Source organism: Oryctolagus cuniculus, chromosome Y (assembly GCF_051225735.1).
Source record: "Oryctolagus cuniculus isolate XC-2025 breed Fujian yellow rabbit chromosome Y, ASM5122573v1, whole genome shotgun sequence".
NCBI lineage: Eukaryota > Metazoa > Chordata > Mammalia > Lagomorpha > Leporidae > Oryctolagus > Oryctolagus cuniculus.
In genome coordinates this window covers 33,738,330-33,764,068 of record NC_142889.1, presented here as the reverse complement: position 1 = coordinate 33,764,068, position 25,739 = coordinate 33,738,330, and the positions used below count along the sequence as shown (strand labels likewise).

At 61.3% G+C, this 25,739-nt stretch overlaps 2 protein-coding genes across 2 annotated transcripts; both read left to right on the top strand.

Annotated features, from left to right (window-relative positions):
• The first annotated feature begins 1,419 nt into the window (after positions 1-1,419).
• On the top strand, positions 1,420-7,176 carry LOC149119516 (sodium-dependent neutral amino acid transporter B(0)AT1-like). Its single transcript, XM_089325114.1, has 8 exons — positions 1,420-1,552; positions 1,952-2,089; positions 2,172-2,218; positions 2,329-2,454; positions 2,603-2,883; positions 3,844-4,004; positions 6,804-6,968; positions 7,052-7,176. The coding sequence occupies exons 1-8, from the start codon at positions 1,420-1,422 to the stop codon at positions 7,174-7,176; spliced, it is 1,176 nt and encodes a 391-aa protein (XP_089181240.1).
• Positions 7,177-12,259: 5,083 nt separating this feature from the next.
• LOC149119515 (sodium-dependent neutral amino acid transporter B(0)AT3-like) lies at positions 12,260-20,319 on the top strand. Its single transcript, XM_089325113.1, is given in 12 exon segments — positions 12,260-12,475; positions 13,970-14,110; positions 14,211-14,348; positions 14,632-14,813; positions 16,254-16,364; positions 17,066-17,104; positions 17,106-17,176; positions 17,427-17,555; positions 18,640-18,737; positions 19,000-19,129; positions 19,203-19,365; positions 19,967-20,319. Coding segments are annotated over 12 exon segments (1,542 nt in total). The 5' UTR covers positions 12,260-12,327; the 3' UTR covers positions 20,159-20,319.
• Positions 20,320-25,739: the final 5,420 nt, after the last annotated feature.

Below are 25,739 nucleotides of genomic sequence, written 5' to 3'. Positions count from 1 at the left end.
GGGGGCCTCGGCCTTGGGGAGGCAGAGCTGGCCACAGACCATGCTGTGTGCAGTAGGGGCAGCAGTGCCGTGTGCAGCTGATGGTGCTGTGTGCAGCAGGGGCAGTGGGTAGGGCCATGTGCAGCTGCCTCTGCCACCTTCTCAAGAGCTCTATCTCCCCAGCCCAAAGCTGAGTGCCCACCTGTCACTCCCAGGCCCCACCCCAGGCAGCCCTGCTCTGCTTCCTGTCTCTCTGGGGTCCTCCTGTGAGTGAGGGCTACAGGCATCCTTTGCCATCCACTAATGTCACACAGCACCCAGGCCCGAGCACAGAACTCTGCTCCTCTGTCCATCTGTCCATCCATTGGGGGACAGATGCCTTGCTCTGCAGGGTGGGGGCTGGGTCTTGGGGAGACCTGGGCTTAGCTCTGGGGTGGGCACTCTGCTCGGCCCTCATCTACTGAGATGCCCTCGCTGGTCCGGATCTGAGTGATGGTGATGTCTTGAGCAGAGTCCGGCTGCTCTCTGGGTTCCTGGGCAAGAATCCCTGAGGTCAGAACGCACCAGCATTTCCTCACCAACCACAGGTTGCCACTGTCCCCTGGTGCTGCGTGTTTTTTTACTTAACTAACTTACTTGAAAGACAGCTCTACCTGCTGGTTTACTCCCTGAATGCCAAGCCACGTGGGTTCCGGGGAGCCAGGTCCTTGAGCCATCTCCTTGGTGGCTGTCAGTAGGAGGCTGGAACTGGGAGTGGAGCTGGGACTCGAACCCAGGCCCTCTGGAGTGGGCTGTGGGCCCCGCACCCCCAGGCCAAACAACCACCTTGGTGTTGTCTTTGGACTGCGAAAAATTCCCATCAATGTGATTCTCATGGAGCATACACAGGGCACAACCAGGGAACCTGACAGAAACTGAGGGCCAAATATACACACACACACAAGCACATGTACACGTGTGCACACATGCATGCACTGCACACACATGCACTCACATGCAAGCACACATACACACAAAACACAATACACACACGCCCACACACAAGCACACACGTGCATACATGCACACATGTATATCGACATGCACACACATACATGTACACGCAGCACATGCAAAATACATGCATGCACACACACATGTGCACAGTTATGTCAGGTCTGGGGCTGGACATACATGGACGACAGAGCTCCTGCATCTTGGCTAAGCTCACTGGGAGCCCCAGGGGGGCAGCTCCAGGGGCAGCAGCCAGTCTGTGATGGATCGGTCACTCAGCTGCAAGGCAGCCTGGTCCTGCCTGCCTCCACAGGTGCTGCCCGCACACACTGGGGCTCCTGGGCAGTCGCGGGCTGGGAGGGCCACCAGGCTGGCACTGCACAGCCGCTACGTGGCCCCTCCAGAAGGGGACCTGCCCTGACTGGTGCTGCCTCCCCAGGGGCCTTCATGATCCCATTCCTCATCCTGCTGGTCCTCAAGGGCATCCCCCTGCTGTACCTGGAGTTTGCCATCGGACAGAGGCTGCACAAGGGGCCTGTGGGCTTGTGGAGCGCCATGCACCCAGCCCTCAAGGGTGTAGGTAGGCCCCTCCCTGGGCACCTGGGAAGTGTGGGCAGTATCGGCATAGAGTGGAGGGGCACAGCCTGCCTGCCCAGAGTAAGAGCCCAGCAGGGGGCGCTGGCCACCTGCTCAGGCGGCCTCCATCTACTCCCACACCCTGCCAGCCCCGGGGGTCACTCATTGACCAGCTCTGTGACCGGGGCACTGGCTCCCTCAGACCTCCGGCCAGGGCAGGGGGCAGGGTCCACTGATGAGAGCTCCTGGGGCAGGAGGCCCCTGCCCTGAAGCCCACAATCCAGGCCTCCCCTGGCTGCCTCTCCTGGTCCCTTCATGCTTGGTTCTGTTAGAGGCAAGCACCTACAGGAGCCCCTGTCCCACCACGTGCGGAATTTCCCCTGAAGCCCCCTCGCCCACGCAGGCATCACCGCCATGCTAGCGTCCTTCACGGTCGGGCTGTACAACAACACCATCACCCCCTGGATCTTCTGGTACTTCTTCAACTCCTTCCAGGACCGGCTGCCCTGGAGCCAGTGCCCGCTGGACCAGAACCTCACTGGTGAACTGCGCCTGGGGCCGAAGCCAGGGTGCTGGAGGGGCTGGGGGCAGGGAGCCCCGAGACTCCACTCCCCCCAGGGCAGCCAAAGGAGAGGGAGGCCGTCAGGAGCTAGGGAGCATGCAGCCCCGGGTGCGTGCACGTGTGCTGCTCCCGCCGACACGCGTCACGGCCGCACCCTGGCAGGCTACACGGATGAGTGCGCGCGCAGCTCCTCCGTGGACTAATTCTGGTACCGCGAGACGCTCAACATATCCACGTCCATCAACGACACGGGCTCGGTGCAGCGGTGGATCCTGCTGTGCCTCACGTGTGCCTGGAGCGTGCTCTACGTGTGCACCATCCGCGGAATCGAGACAACGGGCAAGGTGCGGGGCGGGCGCCGCGCGCGGCTGCAGTGCTGCGGTGCTGCGGTGCTGCGGTGCTGCGGTGCTGCGGTGCTGCGGTGCTGCGGTGCTGCGGTGCAGGGCGCGCCCTCGCCGGCCGCCCTGAGCCCGCCTCCCTGCCCCGCTGCAGGCCGTGTACATGACTTCTACGCTGCCCTACCTCGTGCTCACCATCTTCCTGATCCGCAGCCTGAGGCTGAAGGGCGCGGGCGCCAGCATCGCCTTCCTCTTCACGCCCAACGTGAGTGCCGCCCGCCGCTGCCCACTGCCCGCTGACGCCGCGCTCTCGCTCTGCGCAGGTCACCGAGCTGGCCAACCGGTCACTTGGCTGGACGCGGGCGGGCAGGTGTTCTACTCCTTCTTGCTGGCCCTCTGCGGCCTCGTCTCCTTCTCCAGCTACAACTCGATGCAGTGAGTAGGGGGTGCAGGGGTCCTGGGGCGCCGGGAGCAGGCCACGCCTCGGTTTCTCCATCAGACCTGGAAACCCGGCCGCCCTCGCGAGAGCGTGCATGGCAGCCCTTGGTGGGGGCGTGCTGGGGGAGGTATGAGGAGGGCAACCCTGCTGACCCTGTGGCACCAGGCTTCCCGGGTGCTGACCCTTACAGAGGCTCCATCTGGCTGGCAGGACAGGTGGCTCCCACGTCTCCACCACCTCTATCCAGTTCCAGAACATTCTCCCTACCCCACCCACCCAAGCCCCACCCCGTGACCCACTTTGCCTGTCCTGCCAGCTCTACAGGGCCTTGCGGCTGCTCCGCAGGTGCCTGGGGCTCCGTGGCTCTTGGGAACGACCCCACCTCCAGGCGCGTGCCTGGGAGTGGAGCTGTGGGTCCCGCCGGGCCTCCATGGCCGACGGCATCATGTGTGTCAGCTGCACCGATGCCTGGCAGGTCCAGGGGCACCTGAGGCCCAGCTGGGACTTGAACCCAGGGCTCTCCTGCTCCAGAATCAGGGGCGACAGCTGCTTCGGGGGCCCCAGAACCAGTAGGCTGTGGTGGGGGAGGCATGAAAGGCAAGGGCCAAGGGTCCCTGCTCTGGGCTCCCATGCTGGGCACAGCCCTCTGGCCCTCTGAGTCCTCAGCGCCTGCACCTGCTTGGAGGGGCACAGGTGGACTCCTGCCCAGCCCATTTCCCAGCAGGCCTTGGGCCCTCAGTCCTGGGCCTGGCAGTGGTGCCATTGCTGACCTCTGTCTGTGGGGTGTGAGATGGTGGTCATCTCCATCAATGGCTTCACATCCGTGTAAGTGGCCACAGTGATCTACTCCATCATTGGCTTCTGTGCCACCAAGCGCTATGACGACTGCTTCAGCACGTGAGTGGTCCCGCCCCTGTCACGCCCTGCGCCCAGTGTCATCCTGGCTCTGCTCCAAGGAACCTCCTGACCCTCATCAACACCTTCGACCTGCTGGAGGGCAATGTGACCCAGGAGAACTTCGCGGAGATGCAGCTCTGGTGGAATGCCACGGACCCCGCGGCCTACGCCCAGCTCATGTTCCAGAGCTGCGACATGAACTCCTTCCTCTCGGAGGCAGGTCCTGGCACCCCAGCAAGCGGGAGGCAGAAGCACCCCCGCCAGCCCCTCAGGTTGCTCCCTGGGGCTGCCATCCACTTCCCCTTGGTCGCCACGACGCTGGCCGTGGCACATCCTGCTGCCGCTCGGCTCCCCACACACTGCCTCCTCTCTGTTCGGGAGCCCCCAGGTTGTGGGGGTGTCACTACTTCCAGGCCGGCTCCCACAGCGCCAAGCTTGGTGACAGGACGTGGCATCACCTGTTGTCAGCTGTGTGTCACCTCCTGGGCCCCAGGTGGCTGCTGGCATTCCCCATCCCAGCCCAGGTGCCCTCGGCTGCTCCTGACTCTGCCAGGGCCGGGTGCACCTGGTGAAGGGGCCTGGGCCCCATGCACCCTCATCTCCCGGCCCGCAGCTCCGCTTTACCCGTGTATCTGGAGCCAACAGGAGGCCTAGGATCAGCCTCATTCTCACTTGGTGTGGTTCGGTCAGTGGGCCGTGCACTGACAGGGTGACCAGTGTGGCTGTCAGGGACCAACAGGCCCTGGGTGACTGGGTGCCATCATGCGGGGCATCGAGGGCACAGGCCTGGCCTTCATTGTCTTCAGAGGCTGTCGCTCCCCCTCTTCGCGGAGGAACGACACAGGACCCTGCGCTGTTCTTTTGTCTGCTCGGCCCTTCCCGGGTTTGCTGCTGGTTCTTCCCGGGTTGGCTACCAACCCTTCCACCTCCGTGGAAGGGCGGTTCCCCCTGCCACTTTCCCCACTTCCGCAGGGGAGCAGCACACCGCCGGCCGGCTCTCTTGGGGGCTGCTCAGATGTTCCTCATAGATGTTCCCCGTGCATGTTGTCTCTCTCCTCCTTTATAGTCCTCTTCCACCAATCCCAACTCTGCTACCCACACGCCGAGTACTCTGCTCTCCTCCAATCAGGAGCAGGATCAGCTCCTGCAGGTCATCACTCAAGTTGGCGAGAGGCAGCTGCGTAGAAGTTGTTACTGCCTTCTCAGCGCCATATTGTGGGAGAGCAGATGTATAGAATAAGTCTTAATTCCAGTAAGAGTCTAGTCCGAGTTGCTCCCCACAATTCCCCCTTTCTTTTTATTTTTTGGCGTTGATACGCACCTGTCTTCGGTGCCCCGTGGCACACACTCTGCTCTGCTTGCTGGAGTTGCCCACAGGTGCTTACAAGCCCTACCAATCAGGCAAACTGAATCTGGGTCCTCTCTTCACCATGTTGTGAGGAGGTTTTTAGGCGCTGATGTGTGCCTATGTTCGGTGCCCTGCAGCGTATGCTCTGCTCTGCTAGAACTGCCTGCAGGTGCTTACAAGCCCTAGCAATCAGGCAAACCAAATCCAAGCCTTCTCATTGCCGTATTGTGGGGAGACTTATTGATGTTGATTCGTGCCTGTCTTCGGTGACCTGCAGCCACCCACAGGTGCTTATCGTCTTACTAATCAGGCAGACCGAATCCAAGCTCTCTCATTGCCATGTTGTGGGGAGGCCTTATTTTTCTCTATTTCTCTACCTCCGGGCATTCCTATCTCTCCTATTTTACTTCTATCTGCCAGCATTCCTATTTCTCTCATTTTACTTCTAAACTTCTGTTTCTCTTATCCCCGCGGCTTCCCGGCGCCCGCCCCGAGGCTGCTTCTCGGCGCCTCGCCCCGCGGCGGCTTCCCGGCTCTGTGCCGCTTCCCAGCTTCACGCGCACTCCGTGGTCTCCACACCCCTTCGCGCCTGCACCACGGCCTTTGCGCTAGCCCCACGTTTCCTACTCGCGCCCCGTGCACTCTCCCCGTTTGTGCCCCGTGCGCTCTCTCTGCGCACGGCAGCTTCCGCGAATCACACAGCCTAGCTTACGTTTCCGCCACCAGTATTCAATCTAAGTTCCCCGGGCTAACCTGGCGAAATCCAACCTGGCCCACGTCTCCGCCTCTGGTTCCAGATTTTCGCCCCTTGTTCCCCAGGCTGACTTAACGAATCCCAACATAGCTTACGTCTCCGCCTCAGCCTGCCCCCGCGGCTTCATCCTCCCTAACATATTTTTCTCTACCCGGTATGTTTCCTAACTTTTCTTCCAACAATATTCCTCCCTCATTTCTCCTGGCTTCTCCCCACAGTCCATGTCCGAGTCTAAGTTTCTTCTAGGTTTCACTTTCACTTTCAACCTTAGAGATTTCTCCCAGCTTCCCCCTGTAGTCCGTATCCGAGTCTATGCCTAGGCTTTCGATAGCTTCTTCCGGCACCTTTTCCGTCCAGCTTTTCCCTAGGCTCTTTGCTAGTCTCTCTCTCCAGTATTTTCCCACTTCTTCCCTCCTAGGTTTCCTATCCGAGTCACGGCACCATCATGTCACTCCCCCTCTTCGCAGAGGAACGACACAGGACCCTGCGCTGTTCTTTTGTCTGCTCGGCCCTTCCCGGGTTTGCTGCTGGTTCTTCCCGGGTTGGCTACCAACCCTTCCACCTCCGTGGAAGGGCGGTTCCCCCTGCCACTTTCCCCACTTCCGCGGGAGAGTGGCACACCGCCGGCCGGCTCTCTTGGGGGCTGCTCAGATGTTCCTCATAGATGTTCCCCGTGCATGTTGTCTCTCTCCTCCTTTATAGTCCTCTTCCGCCAATCCCAACTCTGCTACCCACACGCCGAGTACTCTGCTCTCCTCCAATCAGGAGCAGGATCAGCTCCTGCAGGTCATCACTCAAGTTGGCGAGAGGCAGCTGCGTAGTTGTTACTGCCTTCTCAGCGCCATATTGTGGGAGAGCAGATGTATAGAATAAGTCTTAATTCCAGTAACAGTCTAGTCCGAGTTGCTCCCCACAAGAGGCCATCACCAAGATGCCGGTGTTGCTGCTGTGGTCCGTGCTGTTCTTCCTCATGCTCTTCTGCCTGAGCCTGTTGTCCATGTTTGGGAACATGGAGGGCATGGCTGTGCCACTGCAGGACCTCAAGCTCATCCCCGCCAAGTGCCCTAAGGAGCTGCTCCCAGGTGCGTGTGCCACGGGGGGCCCGGCTGTGTCCCCTTCCCGCTGGGCCACAGGTTGGGACCCGCTCGGCTCTGTTTCTCTGCAGGCCTCACCTGCCTGGCGACCTACCTCCTGGCCCTCATCTTCACACTGGACTCTGGCCAGTACTGGCTCTCCCTCCTGGACAGATATGCGGGCTCCATCCCCCTGCTCATCATTGCATTCTGCTAGATGTTCGGGATCCTCTACATGTATGGCATTGACAGGTATGAGGGAGGAGGCAGCAGGGAGCTGGGCCAGGGCCAGCCTCAGGGGGCACAGAGCAGACAGCAGTGCAGCAGCCTAGAGTCCTGGGAGGGGGCTCTGCAGGGCCCACCAGGGGCAGTCCATGCCCCTCTGGCTTCCAGATTCTCCTACACCTAGCTGTGCAGAGTGAGCACCGACAGCAGCATTGGGAGACCACCCAGAACTTGGGGTGTATGAGCATGGAGGCCACAGCAAGAGCAGGCCCTCTGCCACATGGCTGAGCAAGAGCCTTGGTCTGGGTCCCCCACAGCAGCCTGGGTGCAGGTGCAGCAGAGGAACTATGGGTGGGTGGGCAGTGGGGCTGGGGTCCTCAGCCCAGGGTACCTATGTTGCAGTGGGGGGCTGTTCCTCCCTGGAGTCCAGGCCTTTCCAGAGCGGGGGCTTTCAGCCCCCACTTGGCCAGACATCTGGGCACTCACCTTGCTGGGTGGGGTGGCCACCAGAGAGCAGCCTGAGAAGCTATCAAGGCGAGCTGCTTCTGAGACCAGGTGTGCAGGCACAGGTGTACAGGTACAGGTGTGCAGGCCAGATGTGTGAAGGCCAGGCATGTGCAGGCCAGGTGTGCAGGTACAGGCATGCAGAGGTATAGGCGTGCAGGCACAGGTGTGTGCAGGCCAGGTGTGTGTAGGCCAGGCATGCAGAGGCCAGGTATACAGGTACAGGTGTGCAGAGGCACAAGTGTGTGCAGGCATAGGTGTGCAGAGGCCAGGTGTACAGGTACAGGCATGCAGAGGTACAGGTGTGCAGGCACAGGTGTGTGGATGCCAAGTGTGCAGAGGCCAGGTGTGTAGGCACAGATGTGTACAGGCACAGGTGTGTGCAGGCCAGGTGTGAAGAGGCCAGTTGCACAGGTACAGGTGTGCAGGCACAGGTGTGCACAAGCCAAGTGTGCAGAGGCCTGGTATACAGGTACAGGTGTGCAGGCACAGGTATGTGGAGGCACAGGTGTGTGCAGGCCAGGTGTGTGTAGGCCAGGTGTACAGGTACAGGTGTGCAGGAACAGGTGTGTGCAGGCCAGAAGTGTAGAGGCCAGTTGTGCAGGCACAGGTGTGTAGAGGCCAGGTGTGCAGAGGTACAGGCATGCAGAGGTACAGGTGTACAGGCACAGGTGTGTGCAGGCCAGGTGTGTGTAGGCCAGGTGTACAGGTACAGGCATGCAGAGGCACAGGTGTGCAAGCACAGGTGTGTGCAGGCCAGGTGTGTGTAGGCCAGGTGCACAGGTACAGGTGTGCAGGCACAGGTGTGTGCAGGCCAGGAGTGTAGAGGCCAGTTGTGCAGGCACAGGTGTGTAGAGGCCAGGTGTGCAGAGGTACAGGCGTGCAGAGGTACAGGTGTACAGGCACAGGTGTGTGCAGGCCAGGTGTGTGTAGGCCAGGTGTACAGGTACAGGCATGCAGAGGCACAGGTGTGCAAGCACAGGTGTGTGCAGGCCAGGTGTGTGTAGGCCAGGTGCACAGGTACAGGTGTGCAGGCACAGGTGTGTGCAGGCCAGGAGTGCAGAGGCCAGGTGTACAGGCACAGGCATGCAGAGGTACAGGTGTGAAGGCACAGGCATGCGGAGGTACAGGTGTGCAGGCACAGGTGTGCACAGGCACAGGTGTGCAGAGGTACAGGTGTGCAGGCACAGGTGTGCACAGGCACAGGTGTGCACAGGCATAGAGGCCTGGTGTACAGGTACAGATGTGCAGTTACAGGTGTGGAGGCACAGATGTGCAGGGGCCAGGTGTGTGCAGATATAGGTATGCACAGGTGTGTGCAGGCCAAGTGTGCAGAGGCCGTGTGTGCAGGTACAGGTGTGCAGCTGAGGGGCAGGCCAAGGTACACAGGGTTGGCCATGCTCTGGTAACATCATGCAGTGTGGGTTTGGCCATGCGCCTGGCCCCACAGCTGTGCAGCTGTGCTTGGCACTGTACATGTCTACACGTCCAACTGTGAAAGGCCTGGAGTACAGGGTGAGGCAGCATCTAACCCAGGTCAGTTGACACCATCCCAGCCTCTGTCTCCAAGTTCAACAAGGACATTGAGTTCATGATTGGGCACAAACCCAACATCTTCTGGCAGCTCATGTGGTGGGTTGTCAGCCCCCAGATCATGCTGGTCATCTTCCTCTTCTACTTCACAGTTGAAGTCAGCAAGGAGCTGACCTACAGTGTCTGGGACCCCAGCTATGTGAGTGCCTGGGGCCACCCATGCCGGGAGGGTCTCAGGTCGGGGTGGAGGCCCTGTGTGTGCTCAGGGGAGGGTCACAGGTCAGGGTGGAGGCCATGCATGTGCTCAGGGGAGGGTCACAGGTCAGGGTGGAGGCCCTGTGTGTGCTCAGGGGAGGGTCACAGGTCAGGGTGGAGGCCCTGTGTGTGCTCAGGGGAGGGTCACAGGTCAGAGTGGAGGCCCTGTGTGTGCTCAGGGGAGGGTCACAGGTCAGGGCAGAGGCCCCGCATGTGCTCACCTCTGGCCTGGTTCTCCCCCAGGAGGAGTTCCTCAAATCCTGGCAGGTCAGGTACCTGCCCTGGGTGTATGTACACCCAGGTGGTGGTCGTGGCTGGCATGCCCAGCCTCATCATCCCCTGCTTCGCCATCTGCAAGCTCATCAGGGGCCACTGCTAGCAGCCAGGGGACCAGCAGGGCCTGGTCAGCACACAGTCCACGGCTTCCATGAAAGGGGACCTCAAGTACTGAGGGGCCAAGCTCCAGGCTGCGTGTGTGTGTGAGTGCACGCATGCACACATTTATGTGTGTGTGTGAGCATTTCATATGTGTGTGCACTAGATTGAATATGTAGACACGTATGTTGTACATGTGTATATTCATTCATGTGTATGTGATGTTTCTCCATATGCATGCATGTCTATGCACACGTGTGTGTACATGTGAGTTATGTCAGCATTGTGTGCATGCCTGGATATGTATGTATTGTGTGCATGTATGCCTGTGTGCATACATGTGCATGTTTTATGGGTGTGTGCATATGCATGTGTATGTGTGTACGTGCATCTGTACATATGTAGCTATATATTTTGTGCACATGTGGACATGTGCATTGTGCTTAGATGTATACGCACACTGCTGTTTACATGTTCATGGCACACACATGTACCATGTGGGCCCAGTCTCCTTGTCATGAACACAGTACAGCATGCCACACAGCCCTGAGTATGTCCCCCAAAGTCAAGAGCTGAGGGGTGGGGAGGCTGCACCTGCTGCACCCCAGGTTGCCATGGATGGCCGTGGAGCCTGGAGTGTGGGCTGCTGACTCAGCCCCTGCAGCCATTCTCATTTCCCAGCCCTCACCCTGTGTCCTCCCCCTAGCTACAGATGCTTGACCTAGAGACCCCCGAGGTCAGGGTTTGGGCCCTTTTACCAGAAGCCCATTGAGCCTGTGCTGACATGGCCACACACCCCCTCCATGCCCTGGCCCCACCACCCCTGGCTTAATGAATACTCACCATTTAATCATTGCTTCTGCCTGCCATGGACAGACGCTCTGAGTGCAGCTCACTGCGGCCCAGCCAGAGGAAGACATCAGCTGTTTTCTTACAGGGACATTAACTGAATTGTTAGCCAGATGTTGGGAGAGAGGGTTACAGGGTAACTTGGCCCTGGCCCCTGCCAGCAAGGACGCTGTATGCCTCCTGGACCCCCTGGAGCCCAGGGCTGTGTCAGGGTGGATGGCGCTGGGACTTGGCACCAACCTCAGCCCATGCAAGCTGTGCCTGTGGCTTCTGCTTCCACAAACGGCCACCTCCACGTTCTGCAGAAAAGCCTGAGTGCTTCCCTTCAAGTGGACTTTCTAGAATTCTCACAAGTTGGGCTGGGATGCTGGGGGGTCCCCTTCCTCCCAGAGACCCCGGCCACAAACTCCAGTCCTGCAGTTCCAGCTACCCGGCACACTGCAGACACGGAGCAGGGTGGAGCTTGGACCACTCAGCACTTACCCCTCCACTGCCCTGCAGTGCCCCTGGCACAGCCCAGCCAGGTGTGCCATCAGGAGGCTGGCGGTTGTGTGACACCTCCAGAGCACAGTGCTGCTGCTTGGCATCCTTGTCAATGTGACAGACAGGCAGGTTCATGGACATCAAGTGTCCCCATCTAAATAAACCACTGCATCCACTGTCCTCGAGTGTGCATCCAGACGGGTGAGTGTGTCCCCCAGGGACAGTGTGGCTGGCGGTCAGCTCCACTCCCCCGTGGGCTGCAATCAGGATGCTGTCCACAAAGCCACATGCTGTGGCCAGGACCTGCTGGGCATTGGGCAGGACTGTCTGCCTCTCAAAGGCCCTGCTGTGCTCAGTGGGGGTCACCCCAGGGACTCCTGTAGCTCTGGGGAGGGTGTGGGCTCCGTTCTGAGGCCCCCAGGCTGGGCTAGGGAGCAGGTGCAGCCCCTGGTGCAGGCCACATAGGACTGGCCAGGAAGCCATGGTCAGACTCCCGAGGTGTCAGGAGACAGGTGTGGCCTGAGGACTAAGCCCCCTCCTACGCTGCCCCAGAAGCAGGGAAGCCACAGCCACCACAGCCACATGTGGCCAGGCAACAGCCTTTATCTGCTAACCCCATTGGGAACTGCATGGCATGGGGAGGTCAGGGGCTGCCAGGGTCCTGGATGGAGAGTGGGGGTCCCTGGTGATGGATGTTCTGGGTCTTGAGGTGTCCACATCCTCGACTCAGCTTCACAGGATGTGGCCACCTTGGCAAACTGAGGGTGGGGGAGAGAAGCAGGGACCTCTGACCCTGTCACCAATGAGCATGAGTCTGCATTACCTCAACATCAAAACACTTGTTACAGATAAATAACTAAAAGCCAACTCACCGTGCCCCTGAGCATCCCCAACAGGAGCACACAGCTGTCGCGGGGACAGCTCTCTCTGTGGTGGTACCAGCCTGCAGCTGACATTGGACACACTCATGGGAAAGGGGTCAGGGATGCAGGCATGGCCAGGCCCCAGGTTACCAATTAACAGGGCTCCACCAGCTTTCCTTTAAATAAACCAGAGGATGTGACAGAGGGGATGCTCGGGCTCTAGGCCAGCAGAGGGTGCAGGTGCGGTGTGGTCTGGATGCTCCCAGAGACACTGGACCACTATGGCCCAGGACCTTGGCCCAGATCCAGCCTTGGATGCATGGGAGGATGAGAGGCCCCAGTGGGACAACAAGCTCCAGTACATGCTCAGTTGCGTGGGGTTTGCTGTGGGGCTGGGGAACATCTGGAGGTGCCAGAACCACAGTGGAGGTGAGCCTGCCAGCCACATCTGAGTACCCAAGGGACTGGCCTTCCCCACCCCTGACCTCTGGGCAGCATCACTGTCCCAAAAAGCCAGACATGTAGGGCCCCAGGAAGAGCCCAGCCTTGGCATCTGAGCCCTGGGGACTTCATGGGTCTGCACATGGGGTCCCAGGCCAGCATGCAGCTTCATTCTCAGCGGCGCTGCCCCTCAGTGTGGAGCCAGTCTCCAGGGGGCGATCACCCTGGTGTCCATGTTCGTGTGGGCTGGTGTCTCCCAAGGCTCCTTGCGGGGTGACAGGAGCCCCGGGCTCACTAGCAGTCACAGCACATGGATGCACCTGTGTGGCCCACACGTGTGCACCAGCCAGGGGCTGCTGCCCTCAGGGCTGTCATTGCCCAAGTGCCCCCATGTGACCGGCAGGCCTGGGACGCCCAACGCTCTCCAGTGAGGAACCTGGGGAGACTCCCCAGGGGCCAGGGCCTCGGGGACGCAGAGGTCGGGGGAGGGGGCTTCTCATCAGGGATGCAGGTGAGGGAGGAGTGGCCGCCCCAACGTGCTGCTATGGCACTTGTTTCCAGATGCGGCAAGCATGGCCAAACATGCCGGAACATTCTGTCTTCTTACTCCCCGTTCCTCCCCGGGCTGCGCTGACAGGTGGTCTCACCCCAGCCACTCAGTGCCCATCGCCCATCACTCAGAATTTTGTAAAGAGCGCCCCCACATCTTGCACAGCCGCACTCACCCTCCTCGCTCCTGGGCAGTTCCAGGGTCTTCTGAGCTTGTGGCCCTTCCTCATCCTCACGCCAGCTCCTGTTCCAGGTGTCTGCTTGCCCGCTCCACCTGTCTACACTGGCTGTGCCCACTCTACCTGTCTACACTGGCTACACACTCCTACACGACTCCTCCTGTCCACCCTGGCTGCACACACTCCTCCTGTCCACACTGGCCACATACACACTGTCCACACTGGCTGCACACACTCTGCCTATCCACCCTGGCTGCACACTCTGCCTGTCCACACTGGCCACATACACACTGTCCACACTGGCTGTGCACACTCCACCTGTCCACATTGGCTGTTCCCACTCTGCCTGTCCACACTGGCCATGCCCACACTGCCTGTCCACACTGTACACACTGTCAACACTGGCCGCACACACTCTGCCTGTCCACACTGGCTGCACATACTCCACCTGTACACACTGGCCATGCCCACTCTGCCTGTCCACACTGGCCACTTACACACTTTCCACACTAGCTGGGCACACTCCTGTCTACACTGGCCACACACACTCCGCCTATCCACACTGGCCACACAGACAGCCTCTGAGTCTGCCCCACAGTTCTGCCCGGTTGGTTTATTCTCCCATGAGGCTGAGCATGCAGCCAGCAGCTACGCCAACCACACCCAGCCAGAACCCGGGCTGGCCACTGGCAGCATGCCAGGTGCCCCAATGGGGAGCAGAGGGTGGCCACCCCTGACCCCTGTGTCCTGACAGGGGCCTTTTTCATCCCCTACTTCATCGCCCTGGTCTTTGAGGGGATCCCACTCTTCCACATTGAGCTCGCCATTGGCCAGCACCTGCACAAGGGCAGCATTGGGGTGTGGACAGCCATCTCCCCCTACCTGGGCAGCGTAGGCAGGCCACCCCCTTCTCGGCTCCCCAGGAGGACCTGCTCTGCACGTGGGTGGCACCGCTCCTCCCCTGCTGTGTGACACTTTGTCCTCGCTGTCTGCAGGGCTGGGCTGCCTCACGATGTCCTTCCTGGTCAGCCTGTACTACAACACCATCCTCACCTGGGTGCTGTGGTACTTCCTCAACTCCTTCCAGCACCCATTGCCCTGGAGCCACTGCCTGCTGGAAGGCAACAGGATGGGTGAGGGCGTGGCCAGTGTGGACAGGTGACCTCTCCTCTTCACTGGTCCCCGCTGGACCCAGGGACCACCCAGATCCCCATCCGCTCACACACCAAGCCCTGGGCCTCCCTTCCCCATCTCAGCCTCAGAGGGAGGTGAGAGAGCATGGCTGGGCTGGAGGGTGGGGGCCGCTTCAGTGCAGGGTCAGCCATGATGGTGCCCGTGCCCCTGCTGGCTTTCAAGGCAGAGCATGCACTGGGCCCGGGCCCTGTGGCCAGCCCGTGACGGGACCGCTGGCTGCAGGGTTCATGGCAGAGTGCCAGGGCAGCAGCACCGTGAGCTACTTCTGGTACCGGCAGATGCTGGACATCACTGCTGACATCAGTGACAGTGGCACTGTCCAGTGGCGGCTGCTCATCTGCTTGGTCATCTGCTGGGCTGTGGTGTATCTGTGCATCATCAGAGGCATTGAGACCACTGGGAAGGTGAGAGCAGCTTCCTCCGGCTCCAAGGCCCCCTCCCCATGCTGCCAGTGTTGGCTCGGCATGGGGGAGCAGGCACACTCGGGGCCCCATGGGCAGCTTCTCATCCTGGTGACAGTCTCTGCCCTGAACCGCACTCTGTGCCAAGACAGCCATGCTGGCTCTCTTCTGGCAGCCACTGTGACTTCTCCCTGTCCCTCCATCTCGGTGGACAGTGCCTCTTGTAGCCACTGCTCCACTGGGTCTGGCCTGAGGAGCCCCCACTCAGAGCCAGCACCTCCCTGGCAGCTCAGGTTTGCCTCTGCCTCCTGACCATTCCCTGTCTGGTCCTCCTCCTCTGCTCTTTATGCCTCCACTCCACCTCCTGTGTGGCGGAGGCACTGTCAGGCTTCTGACTCTCGCTGGATCCCAGAGCAGCACCAGGGAGGAGGGCGCACGAGCTCACGGTCTGGAGGTTCAGGCTCCGAGATGGGCAGCGCCTTCGGTTCAGGCAGCCGGGCGGCTGCAGGGTGGCAAGGGACCACCCCAGGAGAAGAGACACAGGGGGCTCACAGCTCTCAGAACCTACGCTCCCACTGGAACCACCCCTCGAGGCCCTGCCGTGACCCCCCGGGCCCTGCCAAGCCACCAATGGGTGGGGTCTGCACCCAAATCCCCCGGCCAAGGTCAAGCACCCACTGGCTGGTACCGGATCTCAGGGCCTGTCATGGGCCGTCTTCAGGTGACACGTGTGCCCCACGTGCAGTGGCCTGCATGCACTGTCCTCCAGGAACACCCCCCCCCTTTCCCTTCCACTCCTCTCCAAGCCTTGGCCATGTTCTTACACTTACTTAAAACATGTGATAAAGAGCAGACACTGGTTTCTCTCACAGGCTTCTCAGGGCCTTCCCTTGGGGCCGCTGGGGCACACGGATGGGGGGTGTTGAACACTCATGGCATGGTCAGGGCTCCTCACACCCCCTGCCCCAGGGCAGCCCACACAATCCAGCAGCCACCAGCCTGAGCCTTTTCCCATGAGGCTCTGAGGACAGAGCCAGTGACCAGACCCTGTGGCTCTCACAGATCATTCTGTTAGGAATGCTCTGGGGAGGCCCTGTGGCTTTGGTCTGTGTGGGGATGTGGGGCCGGCCCTGGCCCACCGCTGACTGGGAGCCACCAGGACAGGGGAAAGAGGGGGCTGGGCTGAGAGCCTGAGGTGTGCACAGGAGGACCCAAGGCAGGACGAGGGGCAGCCTGGGGTGGGGGGAGGGGGCCTGCCTGTCCCGAGTGCTGGTGCCCACCTTAGCAGACCCACGGGTCCTGTGTGACCATACACCTTCAGAGCTTGACCCAAAGCACCATGCCTGTGTGGTCACCTTGGGCCACATGAGTGGTCACAATGGGGCAAGACCCCTCCCCCGGTCCTGCAGGGCCACTGTGCATCTGACCTGGCATCTCCTCCAGGCCATCTACTTCACGGCCCTATTCTCTTACTTGGTGCTGACCATCTTCCTCGTCAGAGGCCTGATGCTGCCCAGTGTCAAGCACAGGCTCTGCTACCTTTTCACCCCCAACGTAAGTGGAGGGGGCAGGGGGCACAGTGGGCAAGGGAGGCGGGCCTCGGGGTCTCGGCAGGGTTGGGGCAAGGACTTTGGTCTGGGGTGTGTGGACCAGTGCACCTGCAGGAAGTCCAGGTGCTGACAAGGTAGGAGTGTGGGGGAGGGGCCGGCAGGAATCAGCTGTCACCTGGGGCAGAAACGTCCAGCAGGTGTGACACACAGGACCAAGGGGCTTCTACTCAGAGCCTGCAGCACTTCTAGACCATTCCATTGGTCCAGGATCCCAAGGGGGTTTCCAGGGCTGCTGACCACCACCAGGAGTCGGCTGCACACCTGGGCATGAGGCTGTCTCCCCAGACACCCAGCAGTGGGCAAATGGGGCAGTGGGTGCAAACACCCCTGCCCAGGGGCCTCACACAGTTAAAGCCACATGTGGGAGAGGACAGGGAGCATGCCCGGGTCGGAGTTAGCTCAGATCTGGTTCTAGGCCCCACCACCGAGTGCCAGCCACACTCTGCCGTGGGCCTGACAAAGCCACAGCTTGCTGACTGCATCGCAGAACAGGGGAGCCGTGTCAGCTACCACGCCAAGCAAGCTCCCTCCTGGCACAAAGTCCTGAACGGTTCTTGGAATCTGTACAGGTCACACCTGGTTATGGTGTGACCCAAAAGGGCCAGGGAACGTTCTGGAACAGCATCTGCTGTGTTCATGTTTCAGAGGCAGATTCTCCAGAACCTGTGGGTGTGGCTGGATGCAAGCCACCCAGGTCCTCTCCTGGTCTCTGGCCTTCAGTGGACACATCGCCTTTGCCAGCTACAATCCATCCAGGTGGGCAGCTGCTGGGGACGGTGCTGTGGGACCTGCTGGCTTGGGGTGGGCTCCACCTGGCTTGTCCATTCCAGGAGCTGCTGTGTGTGCCCAGCCTGACTGTGGCCTGGGCAGGTCTGGGGCCCACAGGGCACTCAGCACAGCTCTGAGCCTTTCCACAAAAGGTCAAGGAGTAGAGTGAGGCAGTGGGGAGGGGCCCAGGCTCAGTGGGTGGGGGCCCTCCCGAGGCCCTGAGTGCCCCCGTGTGCAGGAACAACTGTGAGAAGGACACCATGGTCATCTCCCTGGTGAATAGCATGACCTCCCTGTATGCCTCTGTTGCCATCTTCTCTGTCATGGGCTTCAAGGCCACCACAGACCATGGACAGTGCCTGGGCAGGTGAGGCCGGGCCATGCCATGGGCAGGGGTGGGGCAGGCATGCCAGTGTTCCCGAGGACTCTCACTGGAAAAAGGGTCTCAGCAGACAAAACTCGGGTGTGGATAGAGCTGAGGTTGCCCTGGGGAATGTGGGCCCTGAGTAGGGGACAGCCACAGGGGGCAGGAGGGGTGCCCTCTGGAGCCTCTGGGGGCTGCCACCTGACCCTGTGTGCCTGGGGCCTCTAGGATCACACGCACTATGCATGTCTCCACTCTGAGATATGCACAGTGCACAGCCCTAAGGCAGCCCCAGGAAGCCGATGCTGCCTGAGCAACACTGAGGCCCTCCACCCGACCATCCAGACATGTCTCATTCAGGGAGTTGGGTGGGCTGCAGCCTCTGGCACAGGGAGCTCTGCCCCTGCAGAGTACACATCCCTGGAGGGGACTTCAGGCACCGTGGGTGGGGCAGGGGTCCTGCTGAACCCGTCGGCACCCAGGACGGCCCCCACATGCAGAGCCAATGGGTGGCGCCTGTGCCAATCCCACACCGTTCAGAGGGAGGAGGCAGAGGACAGGCCAGCCATGGTCAGTGCGGTAGGAGCCGGTGCCCCAGGAACACTGTGTGAGAGTGTGTGTGCTTCACACGTGTGTGTGTGTGCCTCATGTGTGCCTGTGTGCCTCACATGTGCTTCACTGTGTGTGCCTCACCTCAGCACCACCCTCACCAGTGCAAGAGGGGCTTCTCTAGCTCCTTCACCTGGACCCCAAGGACAGGGCCCTGTCACGTCCTAGCTGGATTCCTGGAGTTTCATAGAGCATAGCAAGTGGTGGCCATGCTGCACCATGCAAAGCTGCTTCTCTCTGTTCCAGGGCTCCCACTCCCAGGGTCTCTGCTGACTCTGGGTTAGAGGGTGCTGGGCTGGGGTTCCCACTCCCGGGGTCTCTGCCAACACTGGTAAGGGAGTGCTGGGCTGGGGCTCTCACTCCGGTGGCTGTGCCCACACTGGGGGTGCTGGGCTGGGCTGGGCACCTGGGGCATCAGGATGAGGCTCGCACTTCCTGCCCTGGCTGCACTTGGCCCTTCTCTGCATGGCTGCGTGAGACCCTGCATCATACAAGACACCAACATGGAGGGGATCATCACACTGCTCCTGGACATGGGGGCCATCCCCACGGGGATCCCCAAGGAGGCCCTCACAGGTGAGTGCACAGCTCAGCCACAGGGATGCCTGCTGCCTCCTATACAGAGCTCAGGGGCCCTGGGCTAGCCCACTCCCCGAGGACAGCCCAACGGCTCTGGGCAGGACATGGGTGGACCTGCCCTGACCGTGGCCCACTGAGGCCAAGCTCTGACCCACCTCCGGCAGGTGAAGTGAGGTGGGGTGGGGGAAAGGGGCAGGTGCAGGCCTCCCACCCAGACCCTGCACCTCAGGGCTGGCCTGCCTAGCCTGCCTGCTCTCAGCTACCTGCTTCATGCTGCAGTCCAGAAGTTACTGGCTGGAGATCTTCAACAGCTACGCGGCCTCCTTCAACCTCATAGTCTTCACCTTCTTCGAGGTGGTGGGGGTCATCTACGTCTACAGCCTGCAGTGGTGAGCTGAGGTCCACAGGGAACCCGGGGGGTGGGAGGGCCCCGCAGCACCACTGAGCCCAACGTCTGTGCAGGTTCTGTGATGACATTGTGTGGATGATGGGGCAGCAGCCAGGCCTCTACTGGCAGGCGGTGTGGCTCGTGGCCAGCCCCCTGCTCCTCCTGAGTGTCTTCCTGGCCTACCTCGTCTTGCTGGCCCAGAGGACACTGAGCTACCAGGCCTGGAACCCTCAGCACGTAGGTTCTCCCACAGGGATCAAGGGGCTGCAGTGACCTGCAGGACCGGAGCCTCTCGAGGGCCTCAGAGCAGTGTCCAGACCCTGGAGACATTGGTCCTTCCAGCCCGCACTTTCCACGTGGACAGGCAGCCAGGGAAGCGACAATTCTAGTGTCTGGGAGAGATCAGGAGGCAGACTGGTGAAGCGTCACTCCCTGCCTGGTCCACACAGGGGACCATGTAACACCTGGCCTGGACCGCCCCTCCAAGTGAGCACCAGAACCCCCAGGGTCCGCCTGGGGGAAGTGAGAATTTTCTGCTTTATCCCCGGGGTCTCAGACCACACCTCACCTGTCCACAAGTGTTGGAGGCCAGTGGGTGGGGACCACATGCCCCTGCCTTCCCTGAGGGCTTCCACCCAGAGGGAGCCTCAAGCCCCAGCTCCCTCATCCCTGAGCACCCACCCAGGATGCTGCCCTCCTGTAGTCCCAGGGAGGACTGGGGCTGCCTCCGTGCACAGGTGGTCGGGTCAGCCTCGCTCTGCCCAAGGCCTGGGGTCTGGAGCCAGAGGTCTGACCCCTCCAGGCTGAGCTCTCTCTCTCTCTCTTGCACCCCCTGCAGGAGCAGTTCCCCACCAGGCAGGAGAAACTCTACCCTGGCTGGGTGCAAGCCATCTGCATGCTCCTGTCCCTGCTGCCTGCTCTGTGGGTCTCAGGCATCGCACTGGCCCGGCTGGTGGCCAAGTGCAGGAGGCAGCAGCAGGATGAGTGGCTGGACAGGAGCCTGAGGCTGCAAGACAGCAGGGCCCACTGAGGGGCAGGGATGGCCATGGGTGACCTCATCACACCCTGCCACCGACTCTGCAGGACCCTTGGCTCCCCACGTCTTGGGCCTGCTCTATCCAGGGTCCACTCCGCCCTCAAATGGGAGGCAGAGTCCACCCAGGGGCACACCCAGTTCCTGGCTGCCATGGGAGGCCCTCTGCGACAGTGCTGCCCACACAGCCTCAAGCTGTGGCAATGGACAAAGGGCAGGCATGCTGACGGCGGGCCAGGCCCTGCACAGCTTCCCTGCCAGGAATCCAGCCCCAGGCTGACCCCCAAGTCCAGCCCAGGATAGGGGGCAGGAGTCATCTGCACACATGTGAGGGGGACACACGGGTGTTGGGAGCCCAGCCAGGGAGGACTCTGGGAGACACCACCAGTGTCAGCACCCATGCTCGAAGGCAGAGGCTGCTGAAGTCAGATTTCCTACCGTGGGGCCTCTCGGCCACTCCCTCCAGGTCCCCAGCCGCCCTCCACCCACCAAGCACCCAGGCAGTCAGCCCCCACCTGCCCACCCCACCCCCACTTCCTTCTGACCACTGACCTCGGCCTCACATTGCCAGACCAGTACCCACCCTAGCCTTTTCCCAGTGCCCTGCAGAAACACACAGCTGGCCACACCCCCTGTGGCACCTGGCAAAGCATGTGTGTGCTATCACCCAAGGAGCATCTGTGCTGGGAGCAGCTCTCGCCACCATGGGTGTGACCAAGGCCCGGCTGCAGAGGAGCTGAGAGCTAAACACCCACTCAGCCCCAGCGCTCCGTGCACGTCTGAGCCCACAGTGGGGGAGGCTGGCACTTAGCCCTCCATCATGACACCCCCTCCCCACGCCATGCTGAGACAGGTGGCAGTGAGCATGGGGTGTCACACAGGGGAGCCCATACCACAGGGGGCATCCCAGGGCTCAGCCCTGTCTTGCTAGCTTGGACATCACTGCTGACAGCAGCTCTGAGCAGACAGCCGAGGGGACAGGAGCTCACGGGACCCACAGGCATCTGCCCACTCTCAGCTCTGCCCTGCGGTGTCCCTTTGGCCAGCACCCCCTCATATGCTGTAGAGACCTCGTGGTTCATGACCTGCCCTCTGCACAGTGGACAGTGCTGGCAGGGCCCCCACAGGGCTGGGAAGTGAGGGCAACGCTGTCCTGACACTGCCGTTGTGGCCTACAAACCCTACCACTGCCCTGAATGGCTCCGGGGCTGCCCTTCCTGACCACACCTCACCTGGCCACCCCGTGCCCAGGAGCTTGGCCTGGAGAGGCCCTCGGGGGCTGGTGGTGGTGGTATCAGAGCCCTGGTTCAGTGGCCAAGAGGGAAGGGATGGGACATGGGGACAGAGACCCAGTGGACACCCAGCCTCCAGAAAACTCAGCCATGGATGTGTGGACAGATGGACACTCCTGTGAATGTGGACATGGCCCAGGGGCTGTAGAGGGCAATGGTCAACCAGCGTGACACCCCCATGGGCATGAGCCCTCCATGTGATATCCCTGACTGGCAGGGGCTGGCACAGGAGCAGATGCTGCCCTCATGTGGCCGCAACAGAGGAGTCCACAGAGGGTCCCTCCCTCCTGGACACCGTGTTCATGGGCAACAGCCCCCAGGGGCAGACAGGGCTACCACCACCACAAGGTCACCCAATAGGGGACTACAGTTAGCACGACCAGCAGGTGGCGCTGGAGAGCAGGGCACAGCCATCTTGTTTATTGGGGGGCGCTATCCCTCACAGTCACAGCAGCCCCAACAGGTGACTGTGAGCCCGCCCCCTGGGGGTTCCGCCCCTGTCTCCCTCTCCCTGCCCCGCCCCTGTCAGGAGCTGCTCACTGCGAAGGCCAGAGCTTGGGCAGCAAAGAGGCTGATGCCGTTTCACCTGTGGGGATCCCGTGTCCACAAAGTGGCCACTCAACACTGCATCCCCTGTAGGCACTGGCTGGAGTCCTGGCTGCCCTGCTCCCGCCCAGCTCCCTAATGGCCTTGGAAGGCAGCAGAGGATGCCCAAGCACCTGGGCCCCTGCTACCCATGTGGGAGACCCCGATGGAGCTCCTGGCTCAGTGTTGGCCGTGGCAGCCACCAGGGGAGCAGGTGGATGGAAGCTCTCTCCCCCTCCCTGTCGCTCTCAAATGAACCAATAAATCTGTGAATTATGAAAGCTCAGCTTTTCCAAGGTTTGGCAAACTCAGTGAAGCCTGAGAACATGAGTGACAGTACGGCAGGGCCTGGGGTTCCCCATGGGCACGGCGGCTTAGTCACCAGGAAGTCACCAGGAAGGTCTGGGGTCCCCTGGGCATGTTGGCTTAGTCAACTGGATGGTCTGGGGTCCCTGTGGGCACGTCAGCTCAGTCACCAGGATGGTCTAGGGTCGCTGTGGGCATGTCGGCTGTCACCAGGATGGTCTGGGGTCCCCTGGGCATGTTGGCTTAGTCAACTGGACGGTCTGGGGTCCCCATGGGCACGTCAGCTTAATCACCAGGATGGTCTGGGGTCACCATGGGCACGTCAGCTTAGTCACCAGGGTGGTCTGGGGTCCCCTGGGCACATCAGCTTAGTCACCTGGATGGTCTGGGGTCCCATGGGCACATTGGCTCAGTCACAGGATGGCCTGGGTTCCCCTGGGCATGTTGGCTTAGTCACCAGGAAGGTCTGGGGTCCCCATAGGCACATCGGCTTAGTCACCAGGGTGGTCTGGAGTCTTCCTGGGCACATCAGCTTAGTCACCTGGATGGTCTGGGGTGCCCTGGGCATGTCGGCTTAGTCACCAGGAAGGTCTGGGGTCCCTGTGGGCACATCGGCTTAATCACCAGGATGGTCTGGGGTCTCCTGGGTGTGTCGGCTTAGTCACCAGGACATCTTTTGAATTCAGCAGCAAAGGGGCACATCCCGTGCCATAAAACCCAGCATGAGGTGCCAGGAGCCCTGTCCAAGGTCCATGTCCATGACCTCATCTGTGACATCCCGTTAGGTTCTGGAATTGCTCACAGCAGCTGAAATATCACACAGGTGCCTGCTCTGCCAGGCTTCAGGCTGCCCAAGCCACCCCTGTGGCTGAGGCCACTCCTTCACCAAATCCCCCCCAACACTGCCCTTCCTGCTCTCAGTAGGGTCCTCAGGTCACATCAGGCCCCCTGTACACTGGGGCCTGCCGGGGGGAAGGGGGCTCCCTACTCATCCTCATCAGGCACTAGGCAGCGCCACACTGCCTGACAGATACGTGGCTCCAGCACGTGAACAAGACTCCCCCACAGCGGCCATGTGTCCTCCTGCCCTGGCATCTGAGGACGGAAGGGAAGTCCACACACACTGCACCAGACACTGGCTCCAGAGGACCACTGCAGGGACAGAGGCAGGGATGGGGCAAGGGGAGGCCTGGCCGGGACTGCACAGTGGACACCTTGGGTCAGGGATGCTCAGCCTGGACTTTGGATGAGGGGTTGGGTAGCTTGCTGCTCCCAGGTACATGTGGGTCAGTGCCCTGGGGCCTCCCCTCACTCAAGCTGGGCAGCTTAACCAAGCACACAGCACAGGGCTTCCCTTGGCAGCCCTGGATCACTCGGGGGTGATGAGCAGGCCCGGGGCAGGGTACATGCTCACAGGCCCACGGCCCATGGCCAGGTCTTCCATGAGATGCCTCCTGGCTGTTCATGACAGGGTCTTGAGAGGACTCGGTGGTGGGCTCTGCTCCCCTGAGGACAGTAGGGAGGGGACTGACCTGAAGGAAGAAGGCCCCAAGGACAAGCCCTGCCCTGTGTCACAGATGACCCCTCCCCTGACAGCAATGTGCCCGGCTCCTCCAGCCTCAGTCCAGGATGGTCTTGAAGGCTGTGGTCAGGGCCTCCCGGTGGACGTTGCCCAGGCCCAGCACAGAGGCACCCAACAGGCCAGGACGCTGTGCCCGCTCGTAATTGAGCATGTTGAACAGTGTCCTGATGTGCGAGGTCCAGGGCTGGGCCTGGGGCACACAGGATGCAGCCTCAGGGGGGCTGTAGAGGGCGGGCAGCTACAAGCCCACCCAGCTTCCCAGGGTCCTGGGAGAGCCCAATGCAGAGCCGGCCTTCAGCCCACTGGCCGGGCTCCTCAGGGTTCCTGTCACTGCACCTCAGGAACCCTCACCCAGCAACACATGTGACCCTCAGGGATGCTAGCCATCCATCCAGCTCCAGCTGAGCAGCTGCCTGGGGCTGGGGTCCGCAGCACCCCCCCCCCCCAGAGGCCAGGTCCTTGGAGTGACTGCAGCAATGTTAACTGATGACAAAATCACCCCACCGTGGCAGAGGCACCAGCAGCCAGGGGGGCAAAGCCACAGAAAGAGCCACAGGGGGCGGGGGAGCCACGGGACGAGTCCTGTGGTCCTCAGGGGGCAGCGACAGCTGTTCTTCCTTCCCCTCCACGTGGCGCCACGGCAGGATTCCGAGGGCCCTGGCCAGTGCCCCCTGTGGGCTCCCAGGCCCAGCTGGGCACCTCCCCCAGCTCCTCGTCCACTCACAGCAGGACCTGTCTTTGAGCACACAGGCACAAGCCTGTGAGCTTTTGTGTGGGGCAAGACGGAGGCCAGGTCACCTTCTCCCTGCAGAATGTTCTGGCTCCCACCACAGAGTCTGGGTTCACAATGGGCCGCAGCACACTGGGCTTGGGGATGAAGCACAGTCTGGCCATGGGCAGGGCCAACCTGACCTGCTGCTAGACCTCTGCATCCGACAGCTCCCGCAGCTGTACCTGCTCCAGGTGCTGCCTGCAACACACCTGGGGCTGGGGTCAGGGCTGGGGTCAGAGGGGGTCAGGGCCATGGGCAGGGCCGACCTGGCTGCTGCTGGACCTCTGCATCAGACAGCTCCTGCAGCTGCACCCGCTCCAGATGCTGCCTGCAACATGCCCGGGGCTGGGGTCAGGGAACCTTGGTCCCCGTGGACACAGCACACTCTGTGGGGCATCTGTAGCCCTCGCCCACCACAGACACCTCCCAGGAACCCCCACATGGGGGCCCGAGGCTCCCATCCCACACCTGGCATGACTCGGCGTAATCAGTCCTGATCCCTCAGTCTGACTCAGCAGAACCAGGAGCCAGCATCTCCACCACTCAGGCCCCATCCCCTGATGCCACCCCCATCAAGGTCATCCAGAGGGGATGCCTGTACCCCCAGGTGTCCCTGCAGGAGGGGTCTCTGCGACTCACGACCCAAGTCCCTCAGAAGGGCCCTGAGGGGACTGAGCCCAAGCATGAGCATACAGGGCACGGGCCAGCATAGGGTCTCTGCAGGCCAGCACAGGGCTACCATGGGCCAGCACAGGGCCTCCCCTCCATGGGCCAGCACGAGGCCTCCACTCCGTGGGCCAGCACAGGGCCTCGCAGCCTGTGGGGAGCCGGGACACGGATGCCACATGCGGTACCTGATGCCCACGCTTTGCAGCCTGCTCCAGATGCTCCTGCGGTAGAAGAGGAGCTGGTTCTTCTGGAAAGTGGTCTCCATGATGTAGAAGAAGGACCTGAGCAGCCCCACCACATAGATGTCCAGCAGCCAGAACAGGAACCTAGCCAGGATCCCCTCCCTCAGTCTGTGCTCCGTGGCTGGGACGT

Bases quoted from the DNA above. Each gene is read 5' to 3' on its own strand.
- LOC149119516 (XM_089325114.1), top strand. From the start codon at position 1,420: ATGATCCCATTCCTCATCCTGCTGGTCCTCAAGGGCATCCCCCTGCTG. The intron at 2,090-2,171 runs GTGAACTGCGCC...CCCCCAGGGCAG, and splicing joins GCTGGACCAGAACCTCACTG to CCAAAGGAGAGGGAGGCCGT. The intron at 2,884-3,843 runs GTGAGTAGGGGG...CTCTGCTCCAAG, and splicing joins TCCAGCTACAACTCGATGCA to GAACCTCCTGACCCTCATCA.